The 20,908-nt window shown below is 42.9% G+C and overlaps 2 protein-coding genes across 6 annotated transcripts in view; one reads left to right on the forward strand and one right to left on the reverse strand.

The window, feature by feature from the left end:
• Positions 1 to 20,908, forward strand: part of LOC134220370 (uncharacterized) — a 1,038,156-nt gene that overhangs the window by 133,593 nt on the left and 883,655 nt on the right. The window lies entirely within an intron of this gene.
• LOC134222005 (THAP domain-containing protein 2-like) lies at positions 6,963 to 7,811 on the reverse strand. Its single transcript, XM_062701163.1, has 2 exons — positions 7,550 to 7,811; positions 6,963 to 7,489 (listed from the first exon to the last, which is right to left on the reverse strand). Exons 1-2 carry the CDS (start codon positions 7,809 to 7,811, stop codon positions 6,963 to 6,965), a joined length of 789 nt encoding a protein of 262 aa, XP_062557147.1.

Below are 20,908 nucleotides of genomic sequence, written 5' to 3' on the forward strand. Positions count from 1 at the left end.
TCCGGGAATTCCTCCGGGAATTTCTCCGGGAATTCCTCCGGAAGTTCCTCCAGGAATTCCTCCAGCAGTTCTTCTTCTTCTTCTTCTTCTTATTGGCATTACATTCCCACACTGGGGACAGAGCCGCCTCGCAGCTTAGTGTTCATTAAGCACTTCCACAGTTATTAACTGCGAGGTTTCTAAGCCAGGTTACCATTTTTGCATTTGTATATCATGAGGCTAGCACGATGATACTTTTATGCCCAGAGAAGTCGAGCCAATTTCCAATCCGAAAATTGCCTAGACCGGCACCGGGAATCGAACCCAGCCACCCTCAGCATGGCCTTGCTTTGTAGCCGCGCGTCTTACCGCACGGCTAAGGAGGGCCCTCCAGCAGTTGCTCCGGGAATTCCTCCGGAAGTTCCTCCGGGAATTCCTCCGGAAGTTCCTCTGAAATTCCTCCGGAAGTTCCTCTGGGAATTCCTCCGGTAGTTCCTCTGGGAATTCCTCCAGAAGTTCCTCCGAATTCCTCCGAAGTTCCTCCGAAGTTCCTCCGAATTCCTCTGGAAGTTCCTCCGAAGTTCTCCAGGAATTCTTCCGAAGTTCCTCCGAAGTTCCTGCGGAATTCCTCCGAAGTTCCTTCGAATTCCTCCGAAGTTCCTCCGAAATTCCTCCGAAGTTCCTCCGAATTCCTCCGAAGTTCCTCCGAATTCCTCCGGAAGTTCCTCCGAATTCCTTTGAAGTTCCTCCAGGAATTCCTTTGAAGTTCCTCCGGGAATTCCTTTGAAGTTCCTCCGAATTCCTTTGAAGTTCCTCCGAATTCCTTTGAAGTTCCTCCGAATTCCTTTGAAGTTCCTCCGGGAATTCCTCCGGAAGTTCCTTCAGAATTCTTCCGAAGTATCTCCGAAATTCCTCCGGAAGTATCTCCGGAATTCCTCCGGAAGTTCCTCCAGCAATTCCTTCGAAGTTCCTCCAGGAATTCCTTCGAAGTTCCTCCAGGAATTCCTTCGGAAGTTCCTCCAGGAATTCCTTCGGAAGTTCCTTCGGGAATTCCTCCGGAAGTTCCGGAAGTTCCTTCGGGAATTCCTCCGGAAGTTCCAAAGGAAGTTCCTCCGGAAGTTCCGGAAGTTCCTCCGGGAATTCCTCCGAAGTTTCTCGGGAATTCCTCCGTAAGTTCCTCCGGGAATTCCTCCGGAAGTTCCCCCGGAAGTTCCTCCTGAAATTTCTCCGGAAGTTCCTCCGGGAATTCCTCCGGAAGTTCCTCCGGGAATTCCTCCGGAAGTTCCTCCGCGAATTCCTCCGGAAGTTCCTCCGCGAATTCCTCCGGAAGTTCCTCCGCGAATTCCTCCGGAAGTTCCTCCGCGAATTCCTCCGGAAGTTCCTCCGGGAATTCCTCCGGAAGTTCCTCCGGGAATTCCTCCGGAAGTTCCTCCGAATTCCTCCGGAAGTTCCTCCGAATTCCTCCGAAGTTCCTCCGGAAGTTCCTCCAGGAATTCCTCCGGAAGTTCCTCCGGGAATTCCTCCGGAAGTTCCTCCGGGAATTCATCCGGAAGTTTCTCCGAATTCATCCGAAGTTCCTCCAATTCCTCCGAAGTTCCTCCGAATTCCTCCGAAGTTCCTCCGAATTCCTCCGAAGTTCCTCCGAAGTTCCTCCGGAATTCCTCCGGAAGTTCCTCCAAGAATTCCTCCGAAGTTCCTCCGGGAATTCCTCCAGAAGTTCCTCCGGGAATTCCTCCGAATTCCTCCGTAAGTTCCTCCGGGAATTCCTCCGAAGTTCCTCCGGGAATTCCTCCGAAGTTCCTCCTGGAATTCCTCCGGAAGTTCCTCCGGGAATTCCTCCGAAGTTCCTCCGGGAATTCCTCCGGAAGTTCCTCCGGGAATTCCTCCGAAGTTTCTCCTGAATTCCTCCGAAGTTCCTCCTGAATTCCTCCGGAAGTTCCTCCGAATTCCTCCGGAAGTTCCTCCGCGAATTCCTCCGGAAGTTCCTCTGGGAATTCCTCCGAAGTTCCTCCGGGAATTCCTCCGGAAGTTCCTCCGGAAGTTCCTCCGGGAATTCCTCCGAAGTTCCTCCGAATTCCTCCGAAGTTCCTCCGAATTCCTCCGAAGTTCCTCCGAATTCCTCCGAAGTTCCTCCGAATTCCTCCGGAAGTTCCTCCGGAATTCCTCCGGAAGTTCCTCCGGGAATTCCTACGGAAGTTCCTCCGCGAATTCCTCCGGAAGTTCCTCCGAATTCATCCGGAAGTTTCTCCGAATTCATCCGGAAGTTCCTCCGGGAATTCCTCCGAAGTTCCTCCGAATTCCTCCGAAGTTCCTCCGGAAGTTCCTCCGGGAATTCCTCCGAAGTTCCTCCGGGAATTCCTCCGAAGTTCCTCCGGGAATTCCTCCGAAGTTCCTCCGAATTCCTCCGGAAGTTCCTCCGGGAATTCCTCCGGAAGTTCCTCCGGGAATTCCTCCGAAGTTCCTCCGAATTCCTCCGGGAATTCCTCCGGAAGTTCCTCCGGAATTCCTCCGGAAGTTCCTCCGGGAATTCCTCCGGAAGTTCCTCCGAAATTCCTCCGGAAGTTCCTCCGAAATTCCTCCGGAAGTTCCTCCGAATTCCTCCGGAAGTTCCTCCGAAATTCCTCGGAAGTTCCTTCGGGAATTCCTCCGGAAGTATCTCCGGAAATTCCTCCGGAAGTATCTCCGGAAATTCCTCCGGAGGTTCCTCCGGGAATTCCTCCGGAAGTTCCTCCGGAAGTTCCTCCAGCAATTCCTTCGGAAGTTCCTCCAGGAATTCCTTCGGAAGTTCCTCCAGGAATTCCTTCGGAAGTTCCTCCGGGGATTCCTCCGTAAGGGGTCGTTCAAAAATGTCGTTCACAGTATTCGGGGGGTCCAGATTTTGTTACAGTGCGTACACTCGCACTCGGTATACAAAAAAGCGTGACAGAAAGGGAAGGAAGTTTAAAATCACAAAAAGTAGTGGAAGGCATATTTGAATCACCCCTAAGGAAAAATGACAGCTCTATTTACTTTTCCCAGCAGACATGTTATTCAGAAAAAATAGAACCTTAAAAAAAAGTTTAAAGAACTCAACTTTGAGTACGAAGTTCAAATTTTTGACTCAAAATTAAGTAGTTTTCTCACTCCCTCTCATGAATGTTATTGTAAACAAAGAGAGCTGCATCAACCCAACGTGTGTTGTTCCGTGGAAGAAGCCAAATTTGGGTTGTTTTCACCATAGTCTCGGGTGAGTGAAAATAGCATAAATTTGAGTTGGTAAAACTTCATAGTGGGTGAAAATTCAACACGGGAGTAAGTATAGGCCGAATTTTTTCGCATTTTACTTAATTTTGGCTTCTTCCACGCAAGGGCGGATTTGAGTGAAAGGAACCATAAAGTGAGTTGTTTCGCGGTTCCGTGTACGAAGTTGTCTCTACTTGTCAGCTCTGTACTGCTCACGGAATTTCAGTAGCGGACTGCGGAACCATTTCGTAAAGAAAATTACTTTGAGCTTTTTAGTGGAATGTCTTCACTTGTCATAAGACGAGTTTGTACAATCCCATTGAATTCCACCACCTCATTGTATCTTGACAGATACGTATTTCGACCTCAACAGTAAGCAACGTATATTGACAGTTACTAAAGGTATGCTATTTATGCCCTTGCATTAGTATTGGTAAATAATTATGAAAATTTTTAGAATTTGTATGGAATTGTATTCTTTTTTGCTATGTTCTGTGACTGTGAATTAAAATGCACCATATTAAATCTACATATTATAGAAAAAAGAATTCTTTATTTAACACAGTGAAAAATAATTTTGGAAAATATCCCATTTTGATGTATTTTTGCTATATTAAATCCATTTCATCCATTACTCGATCCATTACGCTGATCAGATTACGAGGATTCTTATTTACGTGGTATGATATGATTTTAAAAGAAAATGAGTAAACATCAAGATACTTTTTTATCATGTCATAAAAATCGTAATCTGAACAGGGAATTAATTCACCATGTTATGTCACCATAAAAAATCGTTTGTTTTCGCGTGCAAAATTTTCGCTCAATAGTATGATAAAATGTTGACATATAATGCAGGAAATAAAGAACATTTTAGAGACAGCATGTTATATGTTGACATTTAGTGATGATGTCGAGCAGTTATGGTTGAATCGATCGAAAAGTATTCGATAACCGCAACGTAAACTGTGAAGCTATATCTTACATCGTAATAATGATTCTGACCATATAACATGTTGTTTTTTATTATGCGGGTTATCCTATTACATAGTTTGCCACATTATACAAATTTCAGGAAAACGTATACGGTGCGTATACGGTGTGTGCTAAACATTTATTTATGTAGGCAAATTTACTTTCCGCTATTTTAGTTTTCAAATCTTTTGTAAACAATGGGGTTTATCCAATATTTCGTATGGGGAAGGCATTGCGATTTTTTTCAAACTCAGTGGTAATTCATTTGATGGTATTAAACACATTTGTATGACACAATGTTGCCAAGTGGAGACCTGAGCATTATTTTATTGATGATTTAGAGTTGAAATTTAAACAAAATGGATAATTTTGGTAAGATACTTCATAATCAATAAAGAGTTTTATTTATTTACCTCAAATTCACATCAAAATTTTTCGCATTTTTTCTGTGTCGGTTCTGCTGGTTTATTGGCAGGGTTCAACAAACGTTTAACCGAAGCTTTAGCTGTTTTGGCCTCCTTAATCTTCCTGTTCAAAGTGCTGATTCTGATATAGGTGCGAAGTCGTATAAAATTCTCTACGATTTCAGCAGGAACATCTGATTTTTGGATAATAAAAGATTAGCTACTTTTGCTACTATTCCCTTATCTTTAGAAATGCAGTCCTTATGATAACTCTTAAAGAAGCTTTCGAATCCTGTCGCCTGTTGCATGAATTCGCCTGATGGATTAGTCAAGCCCTCCAACGAGAGATGATCAACTATTAGGATAAGCGTAGTCATGATCCAGTAAGGAGTAAACAGTTAAGTTGACATGCTGATCACGAAGTCGATAGGTATATTCTCCAACATAAGGGTATTTTGCATGAAACTTTCTTGCAACAGCACCAACGACATATTCAAAGCCATCTTGCTCAGTAATAAAATATGAATCCCATTCTTAGTCCTCAGCAAACACTTCGACGTTCGACAAGTCGACGTCATTCTCTAATTCACCAGGTGCATCTGCAGAAGAGCTCCCGGTGGATTCAGTTGGCTTATACCCTTTCAATACGTCCATCACAAGATATTCTTCACCTGAGCATCTGTCTTCTGTAGATTGGCCTGATGATACTGACTGTATGCTTTTACCAAGTATAATCACTCTTAAACGTCTTAAGAATTGCATTGAGATGGGTGATCATTACCTCCGCCTCGCGTACGTACTATAGAGAACAGGTTTTCAAGAGCATCTTGGTTCAATTTCATGGTCATGATATATTTAATTCCAAACCTTGCTTTCATATCGTCAAATAATCCTCGAAGCGAAAAAATCGACATTAAAATGGCCTTTTGAAAAGCTGTTGAAAAGAAAATAAAAGTTATATTAAATTAGTGATACATACGAGTTAGTGTGATACATTTTTTATTATATAGGAAAACTGTTTCAGTTCTTCATCTCATAGCTTTTATGTTTATTCTATAAAAAAAAAACAAAGAAGTGAAAAGGAAATTGATTTGATCATTATTTTTGTGATTTTTTTCAGTGGTGATACACACCTGTCAACAAAAAAGCTGACGCAATTGGCGCTTTATTTCTTTGTTTCAAGTTGAGATGATTTCGTTACACTGAGTTGAAGATGGGAACAATTTCCCTATAATATTTTTACTTTTCAGGATTTTCCTGAATTTCATTAGAACATTTTTTTAAAGTCGAAACAGCTATAAACAAATTTAAATATACCTGCATGCTCGATTTATTCGTCGGAAGAGCAGTTTTCATGAGCTCCACCATTAGATCCAGCGCCTCATCTTGCTCTCGACGGTTTAATCCATATGGTCTTTTCAAAACCTGACTTTCTTTCGGGCAACGAGAGTTCATAACATCTCACCAGTTGTTTACGATTGGAAGGAAATCTGCTAACCGTTTGGCTTCAGCAGTACCAACTCTTCGTTGAAGCGCCACGGCGCATTTCCGAGATAAGAGCTTAGCAGCCCATCCAACATTTTGCCGTTGACTCCTCTGACACGTCAGGTGCTCTTCTTTAAGAAAATAAGTGTCCGAAATTTCTGTAGAACCTTTGGCTACCAAGTTCCATAGAAGTGTATGTTTGATCACTGTCCCGTCGGATAATGAGAATCCAGTGTCTATAAGCCAGTTTCGGGTTAACTTCAAAACATGCGGAGCGTCCGCAAACAGATACAGCTTCCGGTGCGTTTGTGGATGAATAATAAATGTTCTTTGAGCTTCCAAATTGACATCTGACCAGATACCAGTGTTTCCACCACCGCAATCTGACACGGCAGCTACGACTTCGAACCCAGCTTCATACGATTTGCTGACAGCCTCTAGCAACAAGCGCTTTGTCATCGAGACATCAAAGGACGCATAAATAGGCTGCTTCCAATCTCCAAACAGACCTCTGATCATCATGACCTGAAGAAAAGAGAAAAATCATATTATGAATAAACACAATATTATTGAAAAAATGGCTGAAAAAATTTAATAATATAACTTTTTGTTGTATAACTATGAATAACGAAAATCATTCAGGAATTGATTACCTGTACTTTGGTATGAGGGCCCAGAACATCATCATGTTTTCGATCGTACTCATACACTTCACTTACTGACATCTCATCGTAGAGGAGCACACAAACTTTTTCTAATTCGGACATGCTTTGCGATTTTGCTTTTAGCATCTGCAACACTTCGTTCAAAAATCCCTGCCGCATATCCATTTTGGATGCATACTGTCGAAGACAACTCGATCGAGGAAAAGGCATGCCAAGGTTTTTGGTCAAATACTCATAACCAGGCAAACCGAACAATCGCAAAGTAAAATCCTCTGGATAACTCCTCACTGCTCCAGTTAACTCTCTTTTTAATGCCCAACAACAAATCCGTTTGATTTTTGGTCAACTTCGATGACAACATTTCTCGAGATTTTGCAATAATCTGATTTTCTTGAACGTCTTTCAAATCAAGACTCAGCTTCTCCAAATCAGCAACGCGTTTCTTTGCCTGAATATTTTGCTCCTGCAAAACCGATATTGTTTGATCTCTCTTCCGTAGCTGTTCCTCTAGCTCTTGGATCCGCATTTTCATCTCGTTTGCTTCGCATGATGTCATTTCTGGCGTCGCATCTGATGCAAACCCTCCACTGGAATAATGTCCGGAATCATCGAGAAGAGAATCATCCATAGATACACCGGAGTCGTTACCACATTGACTCGCGGATTGACCACCGAATCCTATGCGCGCGCTGACATTCTTCTGACCTCGCTGATGTTTAGATGTTTTTGAATTCTGAGGATTTCGAACGCTTGGAACAGCTAAAATTAAAAAAAAAATATAAGTTTGCAGTTTCTAGTGCAATATTTATGAATACAAACCTCCTGCCTTAAGCCGCCTCCGCTGTTTCGGCGATATTGGAAGAGTAGGTTCAATGAAATCCGATACATTGAAGTGCTTGCAACAAATAAACAAATTATGGGTATTTGTTTTCAGGTTCTGTCCCAGAAATTTCAACCACTGTTTTTTCAGCGCTTCATTCGACGGAAACCGATGGAATGTTAGTGGATCACCAGAAATCGGTGGATTAGTTTTATTATGACTAATCTTACTGTTGCACTTCGGAACGTGACACTTCGACATTTCAATGACCGAAATCGGACCGCTTTCCGTTTCAAACCCGGTATAAAGTCGCCACCGCTTAACTCGATATTTGCAATTCAACGGCTCAAATGAACGAATAACACCAACTTCGCGTGAAAACTAACAAAAACTGTTTTCTCCGGATTTCCGAACAAAATAAGAAAAATTTTCATAACTATTCTGTTTGTGTTAGTATTTTTGTGTACGACACACAAAAATCTGGCATACCTTATAAACTGTCAATATACGTTGAACAGTAAGGCTGATGCCATACTGGGAGATAAGAGAAGCGATTAGAAGAGTTGAGAGGGAAGCGAAGCGTCCGCGTGAAAGCTACCTCAATGACCGATATATGGAAATCGCTTATACCTGTCATAGTGGAGACGATGAGAAGAGGGCGAGAAGCGGTAGCCAAAGAGGCGAAGCAATTCGTAGAGTGCTTTGCCGCGCGAGATAGCAAAGGATCACTTTGTATGTTTGTTGATTTGAGTTTACCCTCGTTCGCAGTTGTGTAAAATGGCTGTGGGTGAAAAGACTTTCGAGAGAGGAAAGCAAATTTTTTTATTTTGTTAATTTGGTTAATGAAAACATTAAAATATTTATGGTTTTAGCTACATGTATATGATGTATTTCATAGTAGCGGTACTCATTAAAATTGGGAATATTCTGGGGCAGTCCATACATTTAGAAACATTTTGAAACAAAAACACGTATTTTGCTGTTACCACAGACAAATGGATGTTGAACTTGTTATTTTAATATCGTTCTCGTATTTAGGATTAGTATCAAATGATAGATTTTTCACGCATCTGTAATGCGCGTTTGAACCGAATGAAATTGTTGTGTTCAATCGCTTTGAAATTTGATTTTACACTGGAGTCGGTTTTTACGCGGGAGATACGTACCGTGTATCTTGAAAAGCCCTTCAACTTCAACGAAAATCGGGTTTGCGCAATTTTTGATTATGTCCGCATATTAAAACTTCGGGAACAATCCGATAGATAAGGAAATTGTTGTCCCAATTTTTTGCCGGCCATTGGTGGGAAATGGTTTCCCTTTTTTGCTGATTTTTGGGATTTGCGTTTGTTTACGCCGTTTTTCAAAAAGGTTGCCGAGACAAACCGTTTTTTGTGGAAGTTGTTTTCATGATGTGCGTATCTCCCGAGAAATCAACTTCAGTGTAGAGAAATGTTGTAAGAAGAACATCCATAAATTACGTAACGCTTGAAGGGGGAGGGGTGTTGTTGGCGAAGTGTGACGATCCATGCAACATTTTCAGATGTTTCATACAAAGGGGTGGGGGTCGTGTTGAAAATTTCCCGTTACGTAATTAATGGATCTTCCATAGGAGCAAACGTAAAATAGGAATAAAACATGGCCCAAAAAGTTTTACCATAGCTACGCCCTATGTCTGTTTGTATGTGGTGATAATCTATCGCTCACATCATAAAATCGGTTTTAAATTGCGACATTCTATAAATCTCCCCAACACTCTTCTCTTTGTGCTAAATTGGAGAAGCAAAATAGTCTACATCTGAGGAAATCCATGTTTTTACACTTGTATTTGTTGCGAGATCAACACTCCGAAAAACGCTTTCAGTATGTCATAGCTCGCTTTGATCGCCGCTTCACTTCGCTTTGCTTATCACCAACCTCTTCGCTTCGCTTCTCTTCGCTCCCAGTATGTCATCAGCCTAAGGCCGTCTTCAGTGTCTCGTACTTGACTCGACTAGTGGTGGAATTCAATGGGATTGTACAAACTCGTCTTATGACAAGTGATCATTTCGTATCCTATCTATTTGCACAGTACTTTTCAGAAGCGAACTAGCCTATATGGAGGTTCGAGATATAGTAGAAAACCTAAATGAATGTGGATTAAAGAGAAACTGTAGAGACTGTATTTCGGTTGTCTTGTATTTTTTTCTGTGTTGTAATTCTTTTAACGTATGTAACATAATAAATGCATAGTGCGTATAATTATCATCAATGTTTACACTTTTTTAATTACACCTTAATTGTTGGTCAATCAATGTAATGTATGGATAGAATTAACCCGCATTACGCATCTCTCAGTTACTTAGTCAGAGAAGTATTGATGGCTGTAACGACGACCTTCACTGAGGAAACAAAACCCGGCGAACACGTTTGGCAACCCAAAAGCCACCCTGTACCGAGACGGGTTCACAGTCCATGTCCAAACCGCTCATCAGATCTCGCGCGTATGATAATTGGTGGCCGTTCTCGGGTGCGCACTTGGCGAGTGCATCAATCTGCGGTTGGGCTGCGGATGGATGACCAGACCGAACCATCATCATGACCGCGCGATGACTTCAGTCAGTAGCACACAAACCTTCAACCGTAATTTCGGAGTTCAACTAACCGGCTGACCGCGGCTGGAACTTTCGGTTTCATCAGTGGCGTTCATTGTTGGGTCGAAAGTGGCGCGAGGGTGCTCAACAATGGGTGAATGTAAAATTAGTGTCATTCGTTTTCCCAGATCACGGTGAGTGGTTAATCTGTCCACCCCGCTCAATTGCTGCTTAGTTGAGTTGTTTGGGGCGACGACAATGTTGAAGGTTCAGTAGGCCAGACGGAAAGCTGGTGATGGCGATGATGAAATAGTTGGTTGATTTATGCTGATCGTAACAGCATGATTTAATGGGGTACAATTTGCTGCGTCGGTCGAGACGCGGCGCGAGACTCGAGCCGGCCTACAAACTGTTGCAGCCGAGTCAGTGGATGCGAAAGTGGCCTTTTAATTTGCACCGAGGGTTCCCCCTCGGCTGACGCGGTGCCGTGGTTAATGAAGAAGGGTTGTGCAAATTTGATTGAGTTCTCTAAGTGCAAAGTTTCGATGCTTGCGGAAGATGCTCCGTGACAAATCGGTTGCCATAAATCTACTCATGGTGGCGCGCAGTGAGAGCGAAATTTTGGGTGGCCGAATCGTGGGAGAAGCCGGACGTAATTTGACGTTGCGTAAGATGGAAGAATTGAGACGCATTCGTGAAGTTTGACTTGTTTATTTACGAGGAACTGTTATGTAAAAAAGCTTCCCAGATAGTTTAGGTAATGGATCGTGAAAAACGACAATTCAGTTTGTTGGGAAAGAAAAGAAGCATGAATACAAACATAAATATACTATTATGTAATTCATATTCCAGGGAGAAAAATGGATGTTTAGACGGTGAATAGAGGTTTGCAAAGTTTCTAGTAGAAGCATCAAACCATTTAGTAGAAGCTACAAAGTTGGATCGCATAAATTTCTAGATGTATATATGTACGTATCATTCTCATGATTACTATCGCTTTACTCATAAATAGGATGAAACCATAACATGGAATTGTAACACGCCTAATATCAGTAATATGACCCAATCACGGAGTCTAGTCGTGGATATTAGAAGCATAGATCACCCTTTCCCTCTCCATCTGCCACTTCTATCCGGGAGAAACTCAACCGCTTCCTACGTGGGAACTTGAAAAGGGCACAGTTAAGCCGCAGATCAAACCCAAATTCCATTAGTCCACAATCGCACGGCGGCTAGCCCACACCCTTTGATCCTCGCGCGAAAGGGCATATGAGCATCATCACCACCAGCCAGCAGCGGCCTTATGTCTAAACTTTGCAAGCTCGCGCCCTCCCTGCTGGAACTATACTGACATTACATCACCGGGTACGGCCCGCGGAAAGAACCATTCGAAGTGGTTTGATGAATCGCAACGGAGCGGCAGGCCAGCAGCGTGGACTAGTCGTGATTTGGATTCATGCTCGCGATATTGACTTGCCATGTTTTGGAGCTGCCCGCGCGGAGTGGTATGGCGTGGCGTGGCATGGCGGCTGCAGTTTAGATTCGTGCTTTCCACGTCCACCGCATCGCGTCGGGGTTTGGCAAATGTCAGCCAGCCAGAACCAGAGCGCCGCATTGGAGCTCGCAAGGCCCTCGCTTTATTCACCGAAGAGCCGACTAGCCCGCCAGTCAGTCAAAAGAGTTATGCTGGTTGCGGTTCGTTAGAGAGTAGTTAAAACTGTGTATACGGGATGAATCCAGCACGTTCTGCCAACAACAAATAAAGTGGGTGTAACGCTGCTGACAGCAGCTCAGAGGGGAGGGAATGTGCATTTTCAATTAAGGCGATTTTTCTTCTCTCGTTTGGGGTCCGGTCTCAGTGGGAAGGAAAAGTTCATATCGGAGGAAAATGTTTTTTCCAACTGTTCGAAGGCAGTATTTAGTTGTGATTCTCAGTTTTATTATTATGTGAAATAGTGTGTTACTAATACGTATGTAGAAGGTTTAGGATATTACTAAGACAGCATATTTGGAAAGTCTTTCTTGGGGTAATTTAAAAAAAAACCTTGATTAATCCACCTAGCGGTAATTATGCCTTTCAGCTTCATAGTTTTTTGGTCCATACCCTAGTAACATTTTGGTTTCATACTAGTTTTATAACACTCTTGTAGAGTAAATTGTGGTTTTCAAGAGCGTTATAAAACTTAAAATGTTACTTGGGTAGTCTTGATCCGGCTGTCACAAGCACCTGGTTCTGCCTCTGCTGTTATGTCCTACCGGATTCCAGCCCAGCGCTTGCTTGCAGATTTCGTCTCCGTTCTTTCCTATTGTCCTTTTGTTATGTTATGAGCTAGTCGCCTACTCCGGTTTTCAACTGAATGATGTATAAAAGCAAAAGAAACGATATTCCAGAGATTCCTATGAAATATGCTTCCATAGCTCTGGAACTAGCTCTAGATAGAAATACTAGAACTAACTCTGGAAATTTTCAATTATTGAAGATTTGAAATTATTTGATTCAATAAGATTATAATCGGTCAGTAAAACGTTATATGATAGTCCAGTATAATACTCACAAGTGAAGCTTTTCACGTATACTTTAACTAATAGCAATTGTTTTTTTTAATATCTAATATTTCTTTTCAGTTTCCTAAGGAAATCTCGAAGCAATTACGGAAAACATTCGAATGGATTTCTGAAGGAACCCATAATTTATAATATGCTAGAATTTTGTTGGATTCTAAGATAAATTACTTACACATAGAACCCTGGATCTGCATCTGAAGAAATTTTTGGAGGAATAGCCGTATACATTTTTGGCGTTCTTAAAAAAATCTTTCATTTGATGGGTTTTTGGGGGATTTTCCGGATGCAGAAATTGAAACGATCGCTGCAAATCTCTCGGATAAAGTCATGAAGAAAGTTTGCATCATATTCCAATGCTAATACGACTTGAGTTTATCGAAGGAATTTTTCGAAGAAGCCTCCAAAGGATTAAAGAAAAACTTTTAAGGACATTCTGAAAAATATGTTTAACCTTCTGTCTGTGCTTGCAAAACTTACATTGTCTGTGCTCTGTGGTCATATTGACCCCAAAATAAAATAGCTTTAACTTTTTTTTATTGTTTGGACAATTTTGGATTTTTTCAGTTTCAGCAGAACTGAGTGGAGAATCATAAATATGAACCCTAGTAACGAGCATGAAAATGATTAATAGCTGTTGAGAAAATGATATGAATCTCAGAAATCATGAAATATCACTCTAATAAATAATTTTAACAGCATGGAGAATCTAGAACATCTGAATTGGACAAAACTGAGTGTAAAATAATTTTCTGGGTTCTGGAGATGCATAAACATAATTGGCAGCTGTCAGATTTATACCAAGCATAGTTGACCTTATAGACCAGCGGTTCTCAACCTGGGGTACATGTACCCCTGGGAGTACTTTCGCTGGCCTCAGGGGGTACCTCGGACAAAAATCCGTAATGGCGGCCGTATTACAATTCCAATCAAAACTTATTTGGAATGTTTTGATACTTGTATATTTTTGTCTCTTTCAAAACTTTGTCTTAAACTTGTAAACAATACGCATGGCGTTCAAAAAAATAAAGACAATTGAATCTTGCCTTCATAATAAGCACAGTGTATGAAGGGCTGCGGAACAAAAGATCCAAAGGCCAAAATGTCGGATTAACAAATTGAAAAAAAAAAGTTGAATAATATGTTAAGGATATGCTTCTGAACTAAAATATAGATTTTAAGTCTCAGAAGCCTTTTTTCAAGTAGCTCGGAAGCATTGACAGATAAAAATATGTTGTGGTTTTAAATGTATTTTCATGCACATATTTGGAGCTTGCTAATAGGGTAAACTGGGGCAAAATGCACCCCCGGGACAAAACGAGCTTTTGGCATTTTTGGCGGTGTTTCAGGCATATTTTCAAGAATGTTTACTGCTGGACTGATAGTTCGAGATCCGAACTATATGCACTGTAGAAAAATTGTCGAAAATGTCTTCAAAAACGTCAAAAGGTCGTTTTGCCCCGGGGTATATTACCCCAGTTTCCCTAAGCGTAACAATCAACTTCCAAAAGACCCGGAAGCCTTCTTTCAAGAGGTCCGGAAGCCTCCTTTCGAGAGGCCCAGAAGCCTCCCTTTAAAAAGCCCGAAAGCTCCCCTTTAAGAGGCCCGGAAGCCTCCTTTCAAGAGGCCCGGAAGCCTCCTTTCAAGAGGCCCGGAAGCCTCCTTTCAAGAGGCCCGTGAACAGACCTCTACCGGGTACGGCCCGCGGAAAGAACCATTCGAAGTGGTTTGATGAATCGCAACGGAGCGGCAGGCCGGCAGCGTGGACTAGTCGTGATTTGGATTCATGCTCGCGATATTGACTTGCCATGTTTTGGAGCTGCCCGCGCGGAGGGTATGGCGTGGCGTGGCAAGGCGGCTGCAGTTTAGATTCGTGCTTTCCACGTCCACCGCATCGCGTCGGGTTTGGCAAATGTCAGCCAGCCAGAACCAGAGCGCCGCATTGGAGCTCGCAAGGCCCTCGCTTTATTCACCGAAGAGCCGACTAGCCCGCCAGTCAGTCAAAAGAGTTATGCTGGTTGCGGTTCGTTAGAGAGTAGTTAAAACTGTGTATACGGGATGAATCCAGCACGTTCTGCCAACAACAAATAAAGTGGGTGTGCTTGCTGACAGCAGCTCAGAGGGGGAGGGAATGTGCATTTTCAATTAAGGCGATTTTTCTTCTCTCGTTTGGGGTCCGGTCTCAGTGGGGAAGGAAAAAGTTCATATCGGAGGAAAATGTTTTTTCCAACTGTTCGAAGGCAGTATTTAGTTGTGATTCTCAGTTTTATTATTATGTGAAATAGTGTGTTATTAATACGTATGTAGAAGCTTTAGGATATTACTAAGACAGCATATTTAGAAAGTCTTTCCTGGGGTAATTTAAAAAAAAAACTTGATTAATCCACCTAGCGGTAATTATGCCTTTCAGCTTCATAGTTTTTGGTCCATACCCTAGTAACATTTTGGTTTCATACTAGTTTTATAACACTCTTGTAGAGTAAATTGTGGTTTTCAAGAGCGTTATAAAACTTAAAATGTTACTTGGGTAGTCTTGATCCGGCTGTCACAAGCACCTGGTTCTGCCTCTGCTGTTATGTCCTACCGGATTCCAGCCCAGCGCTTGCTTGCAGATTTCGTCTCCGTTCTTTCCTAATGTCTTATTGTTATGTTATGAGCTAGTCGCCTACTCCGGTTTTCAACTGAATGATGTATAAAAGCAAAAGAAACGATATTCCAGAGATTCCTATGAAATATGCTTCCATAGCTCTGGAACTAGCTCTAGATAGAAATACTAGAACTAACTCTGGAAATTTTCAATTATTGAAGATTTGAAATTATGATTCAATAAGATTATAATCGGTCAGTAAAACGTTATATGATAGTCCAGTATAATACTCACAAGTGAAGCTTTTCACGTATACTTTAACTAATAGCAATTGTTTTTTTTTATATCTAATATTTCTTTTCAGTTTCCTAAGGAAATCTCGAAGCATTTACGGAAAACATTCGAATATATTTCTGAAGGAACCCATAATTTATAATATGCTAGTATTTGGTTGGATTCTAAGATAAAATACTTACACATAAAACCCTGGATCTGCCTCTGAAGACATTTTTGGAGGAATAGCCGTATACATTTTTTTGCGTTCTTAAAAAAATCTTTCATTTGATGGGTTTTTGGGGGATTTTCCGGATGCAGGAATTGAAACGATCGCTGCAAATCTCTCGGATAAAGTCATGAAGAACGTTTGAATCATATTCCAATGCTAATACGATTTGAGTTTATCGAAGGAATTTTTCGAGGAAGCCTCCAAAGGATTGAAGAAAAACTTTTAAGGACATTCTGAAAAATCTGTTTAACCTTCTGTCTGTGCTTTCAAAACTAACATTTTTTGTGCTCTGTGTTCATATTGACCCCAAAATGAGATAGCTATAACTTTTTTTATTGTTTGGTCAATTTTGGTTTTTTTCAGTTTCAGCAGAACTGAGTGGAAAATCATAAATATGAACTCTAGTAACGAGCATGAAAATGATTAATAACTGTTCAGCAAATGATATGAATCTCAGTGATCATGAAATATCACTCTAATAAAGAATTTTAACAGCATGGAGAATCTAGAACATCTGAATTGGACAAAACTGAGTTTAAAATAATTTTCTGGGTTCTGGAGATGCATAAACATAATTGGCAGCTGTCAGATTTATACCAAGCATAGTTGACGTTATATAGACCAGCGGTTCTCAACCTGGGGGTACATGTACCCCCTGGGAGTACTTTCAGCTCGCCTCAGGGGGTACCTCGGACAAAAATCCGTAATGGCGGCCGTATTACAATTCCAATCAAAACTTATTTGGAATGTTTTGATACTTGTATATTTTTGTCTCTTTCAAAACTTTGCCTGAAACTTGTAAACAATACGCATGGCGTTCAAAAAATAAAGACAATTGAATCTTGCCTTCATAATAAGCACAGTGTATGAAGGGCTGCGGAACAAAAGATCCAAAGGCCAAAATGTCGGATTAACAAATTGAAAAAAAGTTGAATAATATGTTAGGAATATGCTTCTGAACTAAAATATAGATTTTAAGTCTCAGGAAGCCTTTTTTTCAAGTAGCTCGGAAGCATTGACAGATAAAATATGTTGTGGTTTTAAATGTATTTTCATGCACATATTTGGAGCTTGTTAATAGGGTAAACTAGGTAAAAATGCACCCCCAGGGCAAAACGACTTTTTGGCATTTGTGGCGGTGTTTCAAACATATTTTCAAGAATGTTTACTGCTGGAATGGTAGCTCGAAATCCGAACTACATGCGCTGTAGCAAACACTCTCGCAAAATTTCCGAAAATGTCCTCAAAAACGTCAAAGGGTCGTTTTGCCCCGGGGGTGCATATTACCCCAGTTTCCCCTAAGCGTAACAATCAACTTCCAAAAGACCCGGAAGCCTTCTTTCAAGAGGTTCGGAAGCCTCCTTTCGAGAGGCCCAGAAGCCTCCCTTTAAAAATCCCGGAAGCGACAAGAGGCCCGGAAGCCTTCTTTCAAGAGGCCCGGAAGCCTCCTTTCAAGAGGCCCGGAAGCCTCTTTTCAAGAGGCCCGTGAACAGACCTCTACCGACGGTCCCCGCCGGTGGGCCTCGCGGCGGCACTGGCTTTTCGAGTTAGAATTGAAACACCACTCCGGTTCGGTGGTACAACTTAGACTCTTTATTAACTTACTCTTTTCTAGCGCGGGTCGGTGCCAAGGTAAACTGACTCCGCATAAAATATTGTGACGAATCCCCCTGAAGGAATTTAAGTAGTTGGGGTCGTCATACCCGGAAGCCTCCTGTCAAGAGACCTGGAAGCCTTCTTTCAAGAGGTCCGGAAGTCTCCTTTCAAGAGGCCCGGAAGCCTCCTTTCAAGAGGCCCGTCCAAGCAGCATGCGCAACATCTTTCAAATAGGTGTTTGTTTCTAATAAATTGCATTGAAGACACTGGCAATACATCGAGTTACATTAAAGCCACTCCCTAGTTTCAGAAAAACACAATGTTTCATTTCCGTTTAAGTGGCGTCGCAATATTCTACCCATCTGACTTCATGAGTGTTTTAAAAATCGATGTGTTTCATATCAGAAACAAAACAGATAAGTTGCAGAATTAATAACACTTCGGTTCATTGCTGTTACGACAATGTTTCTGATATGTTGCAAAACACTTTGAGCTCAGCTGAGCAGTATTTTATTTTTGACAGTCCCCTGCATGTTCCGTATAAGGTACAATGAAGTTACAAATGACTTTGTTGTTTATGTAGTGCACTTGTAGCAGAATCTCCAAATAGAATTGATGGTGTGATGGTTATAGTAGAAGGTTGCAAATCTCAAGGTCCATGGTTCGATTCCCGGTTGGTTTTTGTGTTTTTATTTTCATTGTAGCCGGAAGGCCCGGAAGCCTCCTTTCAAGAGGCCCGAAGCCTCCTTTCAAGAGGCCCGGCCTCCTTTCAAGAGGCCCGGAAGCCTCCTTTCAAGAGGCCCGGAAGCCTCCTTTCAAGAGGCCCGGAAGCCTCCTTTCAAGAGGCCCGAAGCCTCCTTTCAAGAGGCCTGAAGCCTACTTTCAAGAGGCCCGAAGCCTCCTTTCAAAGGCCCGGAAGCCTCCTTTCAAGAGGCCCGGAAGCCTCCTTTCAAGAGGCCCGAAGCCTCCTTTCAAGAGGCCCGGAAGCCTCCTTTCAAGAGGCCTGGAAGCCTCCTTTCAAGAGGCCCAGAAGCCTCCTTTCAAGAGGCCCAAGCCTCCTTTCAAGAGGCCCGGAAGCCTCCTTTCAAGAGGCCCAGGCTTCCTTTCAAGAGGCCCGGAAGCCTCCTTTCAAGAGGCCCGAAGCCTCCTTTCAAGAGGCCCGAAGCCTCCTATCAAGAGGTCCGGAAGTCTCCTTTCAAGAGGCCCTGGAAGCCTCCTTTCAAGAGGCCCGGAAGCCTCCTTTCAAGAGGCCCGGAAGCCTCCTTTCAAGAGGCCCGGAAGCCTCCTTTCAAGAGGCCTGGAAGCCTCCTTTCAAGAGGCCCGGAAGCCTCCTTTCAAGAGGCCCGGAAGCCTTCTTTCAAGAGGCCCGGAAGCCTCCTTTCAAGAGGCCCGGAAGTCTCCTTTCAAGAGGACCCGAAGCCTACTTTCAAGAGGCCCGGAAGCCTCCTTTCAAGAGGCCTGGATGCCTCCTTCCAAGAGGCCCGGAAGCCTCCTTTCAAGAGGCCCAGGCTTCCTTTCAAGAGGCCCGAAAGCCTTCTTTCAAGAGGCCCGGAAGCCTCCTTTCAAGAGGCTCAGGCCTCCTTTCAAGAGGCCTCGAAGCCTCATTTCAAGAGGCCTCAGAAGCCTCATTTCAAGAGGCTCAGAAGCCTCCTTTCAAGAGGCCTGGAAGCCTCCTTTCAAGAGGCTCAGAAGCCTCCTTTCAAGAGGCTCGGAAGCCTCCTTTCAAGAGGCCTCAGAAGCCTCCTTTCAAGAGGCTCAAGCCTCCTTTCAAGAGGCTCGGGAGCCTCCTTTCAAGAGGCTCGGAAGCCTCCTTTCAAGAGGCTCGGAAGCCTCCTTTCAAGAGGCTCGGAAGCCTCCTTTCAAGAGGCTCGGAAGCCTCCTTTCAAGAGGCTCGGGAGCTTCCTTTCAAGAGGCTCGGGAGCCTCCTTTCAAGAGGCTCGGGAGCCTCCTTTCAAGAGGCTCGGGAGCCTCCTTTCAAGAGGCTCGGGAGCCTCCTTTCAAGAGGCTCGGGAGCCTCCTTTCAAGAGGCTCGGGAGCCTCCTTGTAGCGTAGCGGTTTTCCGAATTAAGTTTAATGTTTTACGTTTATATATTCCTATAAGAAAATAAATATTAAATGCATCAAAAGTAGGGAACCAACAGTAGAATAATCTCACAAGCTCGCATGCAATAAATTAACCCAAGTCACTTCCTGCAAGAAAGTTCACCGCCAGAATTTATCGTTCACTCACTTGGTGCGCTGAGTTATGATCTCGCGAAACATGCGCTTGGAACCGTTGGGATTGAGTAAGATCTCCCATCAGGACCACTTGTCGTTAGATTATTAATAAAAGAAATCGGAGTAGGAATTGAACTGAGTTAGCTAGATGCCAAATGTTGGAGAGGGAAAAGGACAAAACCACTGATCAACTCAAAGGGTAATCGAGAACCGATTACTGAATAGATCGTCTCTCGATTTCCGGTACGAATGCCTAGACTAAGATCGCGACCTATTTGAGGAAACTCAAGTTCTGTCTCGTCCACTTTGTTCTGACCCGTGGAAGAGGCAGGAGTGTGAAGATTTTCTTTAATTAGTTCCGCGGTGTTTTTGTCGAGGTAGAAAAAAAAAACGTGAATAGTGTCTTGTGTATCAGTGTACTAATTATCCCTCCCGATAGGCAGTGCTGTAGTAAAGGCAATAAAAAGTTAGCCAACTGTGCGGTACCGTAAAAAAATAAAAAAAGGTATGAGATATGTGTTGAGCGCTCACACAATTGTGTAGCCGATCGACGGCTTTTTATTCGCAGTTTTGTCCCGCACCAACCGCCTCCCGCTCGCCACACCGCACCCATTACGTCTTTGCTACGCTCCTGACCCCACGTACCAGCTTCAAAGGATTCCTGACTGCCGGCCGGAGTCAGAAGGGAGTTGCGCCGTTCTATCGCACTCCGGAAGAGCGATTTCCCGCCGGAAATTCATCGTACCGACGACGGTACCTTTACGGTAGCATAATCTAGCCGTTTATTGGGTGAAGTCTGTGTTCACTTGGTGAACAGGCGTCGCAGGCGCGACGCGACGAAGAGGAGAAGCGGATTGAAAGAAAGCCGGTAAAGAAGAGAAGGCAAGCAGAAATCAAACTGTAAGTAAGCCCAACAAATGAGTCAAGCCCGACAAATGTTTTGGTTTGTGTGAAGCTTTGGGGTAGATACTGTTTAAAAAGGCCGTTAGTAGTGAGAAGAAATCCGCACAGTTAGTTTTAGATAGTAGAGCATAAGGGAGGAGAAATCAAATAGAGAAGTATGTAGAGAGAAGTGGGTACTCGAATAGAAATAATTTGTTATTAATGTGATGCTAAAGTTTTCTCGTTTCTCTAAATGTAATTGTTATAATTCAGCCGAGGAAGTCCCGTAATTAAGTGCACTGGTCGTAAGAGGTTTTTCACGTTTCGTTCGTTTCTTTTGATGTAGTTTTGTTGAATGGTTGTTACTCCAAGTCGGACTGCTTGGGAATATCAGTCCTCCATTTTTGTCCTGAAGCGTGTCAGGGTTTGTGTTGAAGAA

Source organism: Armigeres subalbatus, chromosome 3, assembly GCF_024139115.2.
Source record: "Armigeres subalbatus isolate Guangzhou_Male chromosome 3, GZ_Asu_2, whole genome shotgun sequence".
NCBI lineage: Eukaryota > Metazoa > Arthropoda > Insecta > Diptera > Culicidae > Armigeres > Armigeres subalbatus.

What these genes read in the sequence shown, in the direction of transcription:
- LOC134222005 (XM_062701163.1), bottom strand. Translation starts at nt 7,811, where the DNA reads ATGTCGAAGTGTCACGTTCCGAAGTGCAACAGTAAGATTAGTCATAAT. An exon ending in GAGGCGGCTTAAGGCAGGAG is followed by an intron (nt 7,490 to 7,549) that starts GTTTGTATTCAT and finishes TTTTAATTTTAG; the next exon opens with CTGTTCCAAGCGTTCGAAAT.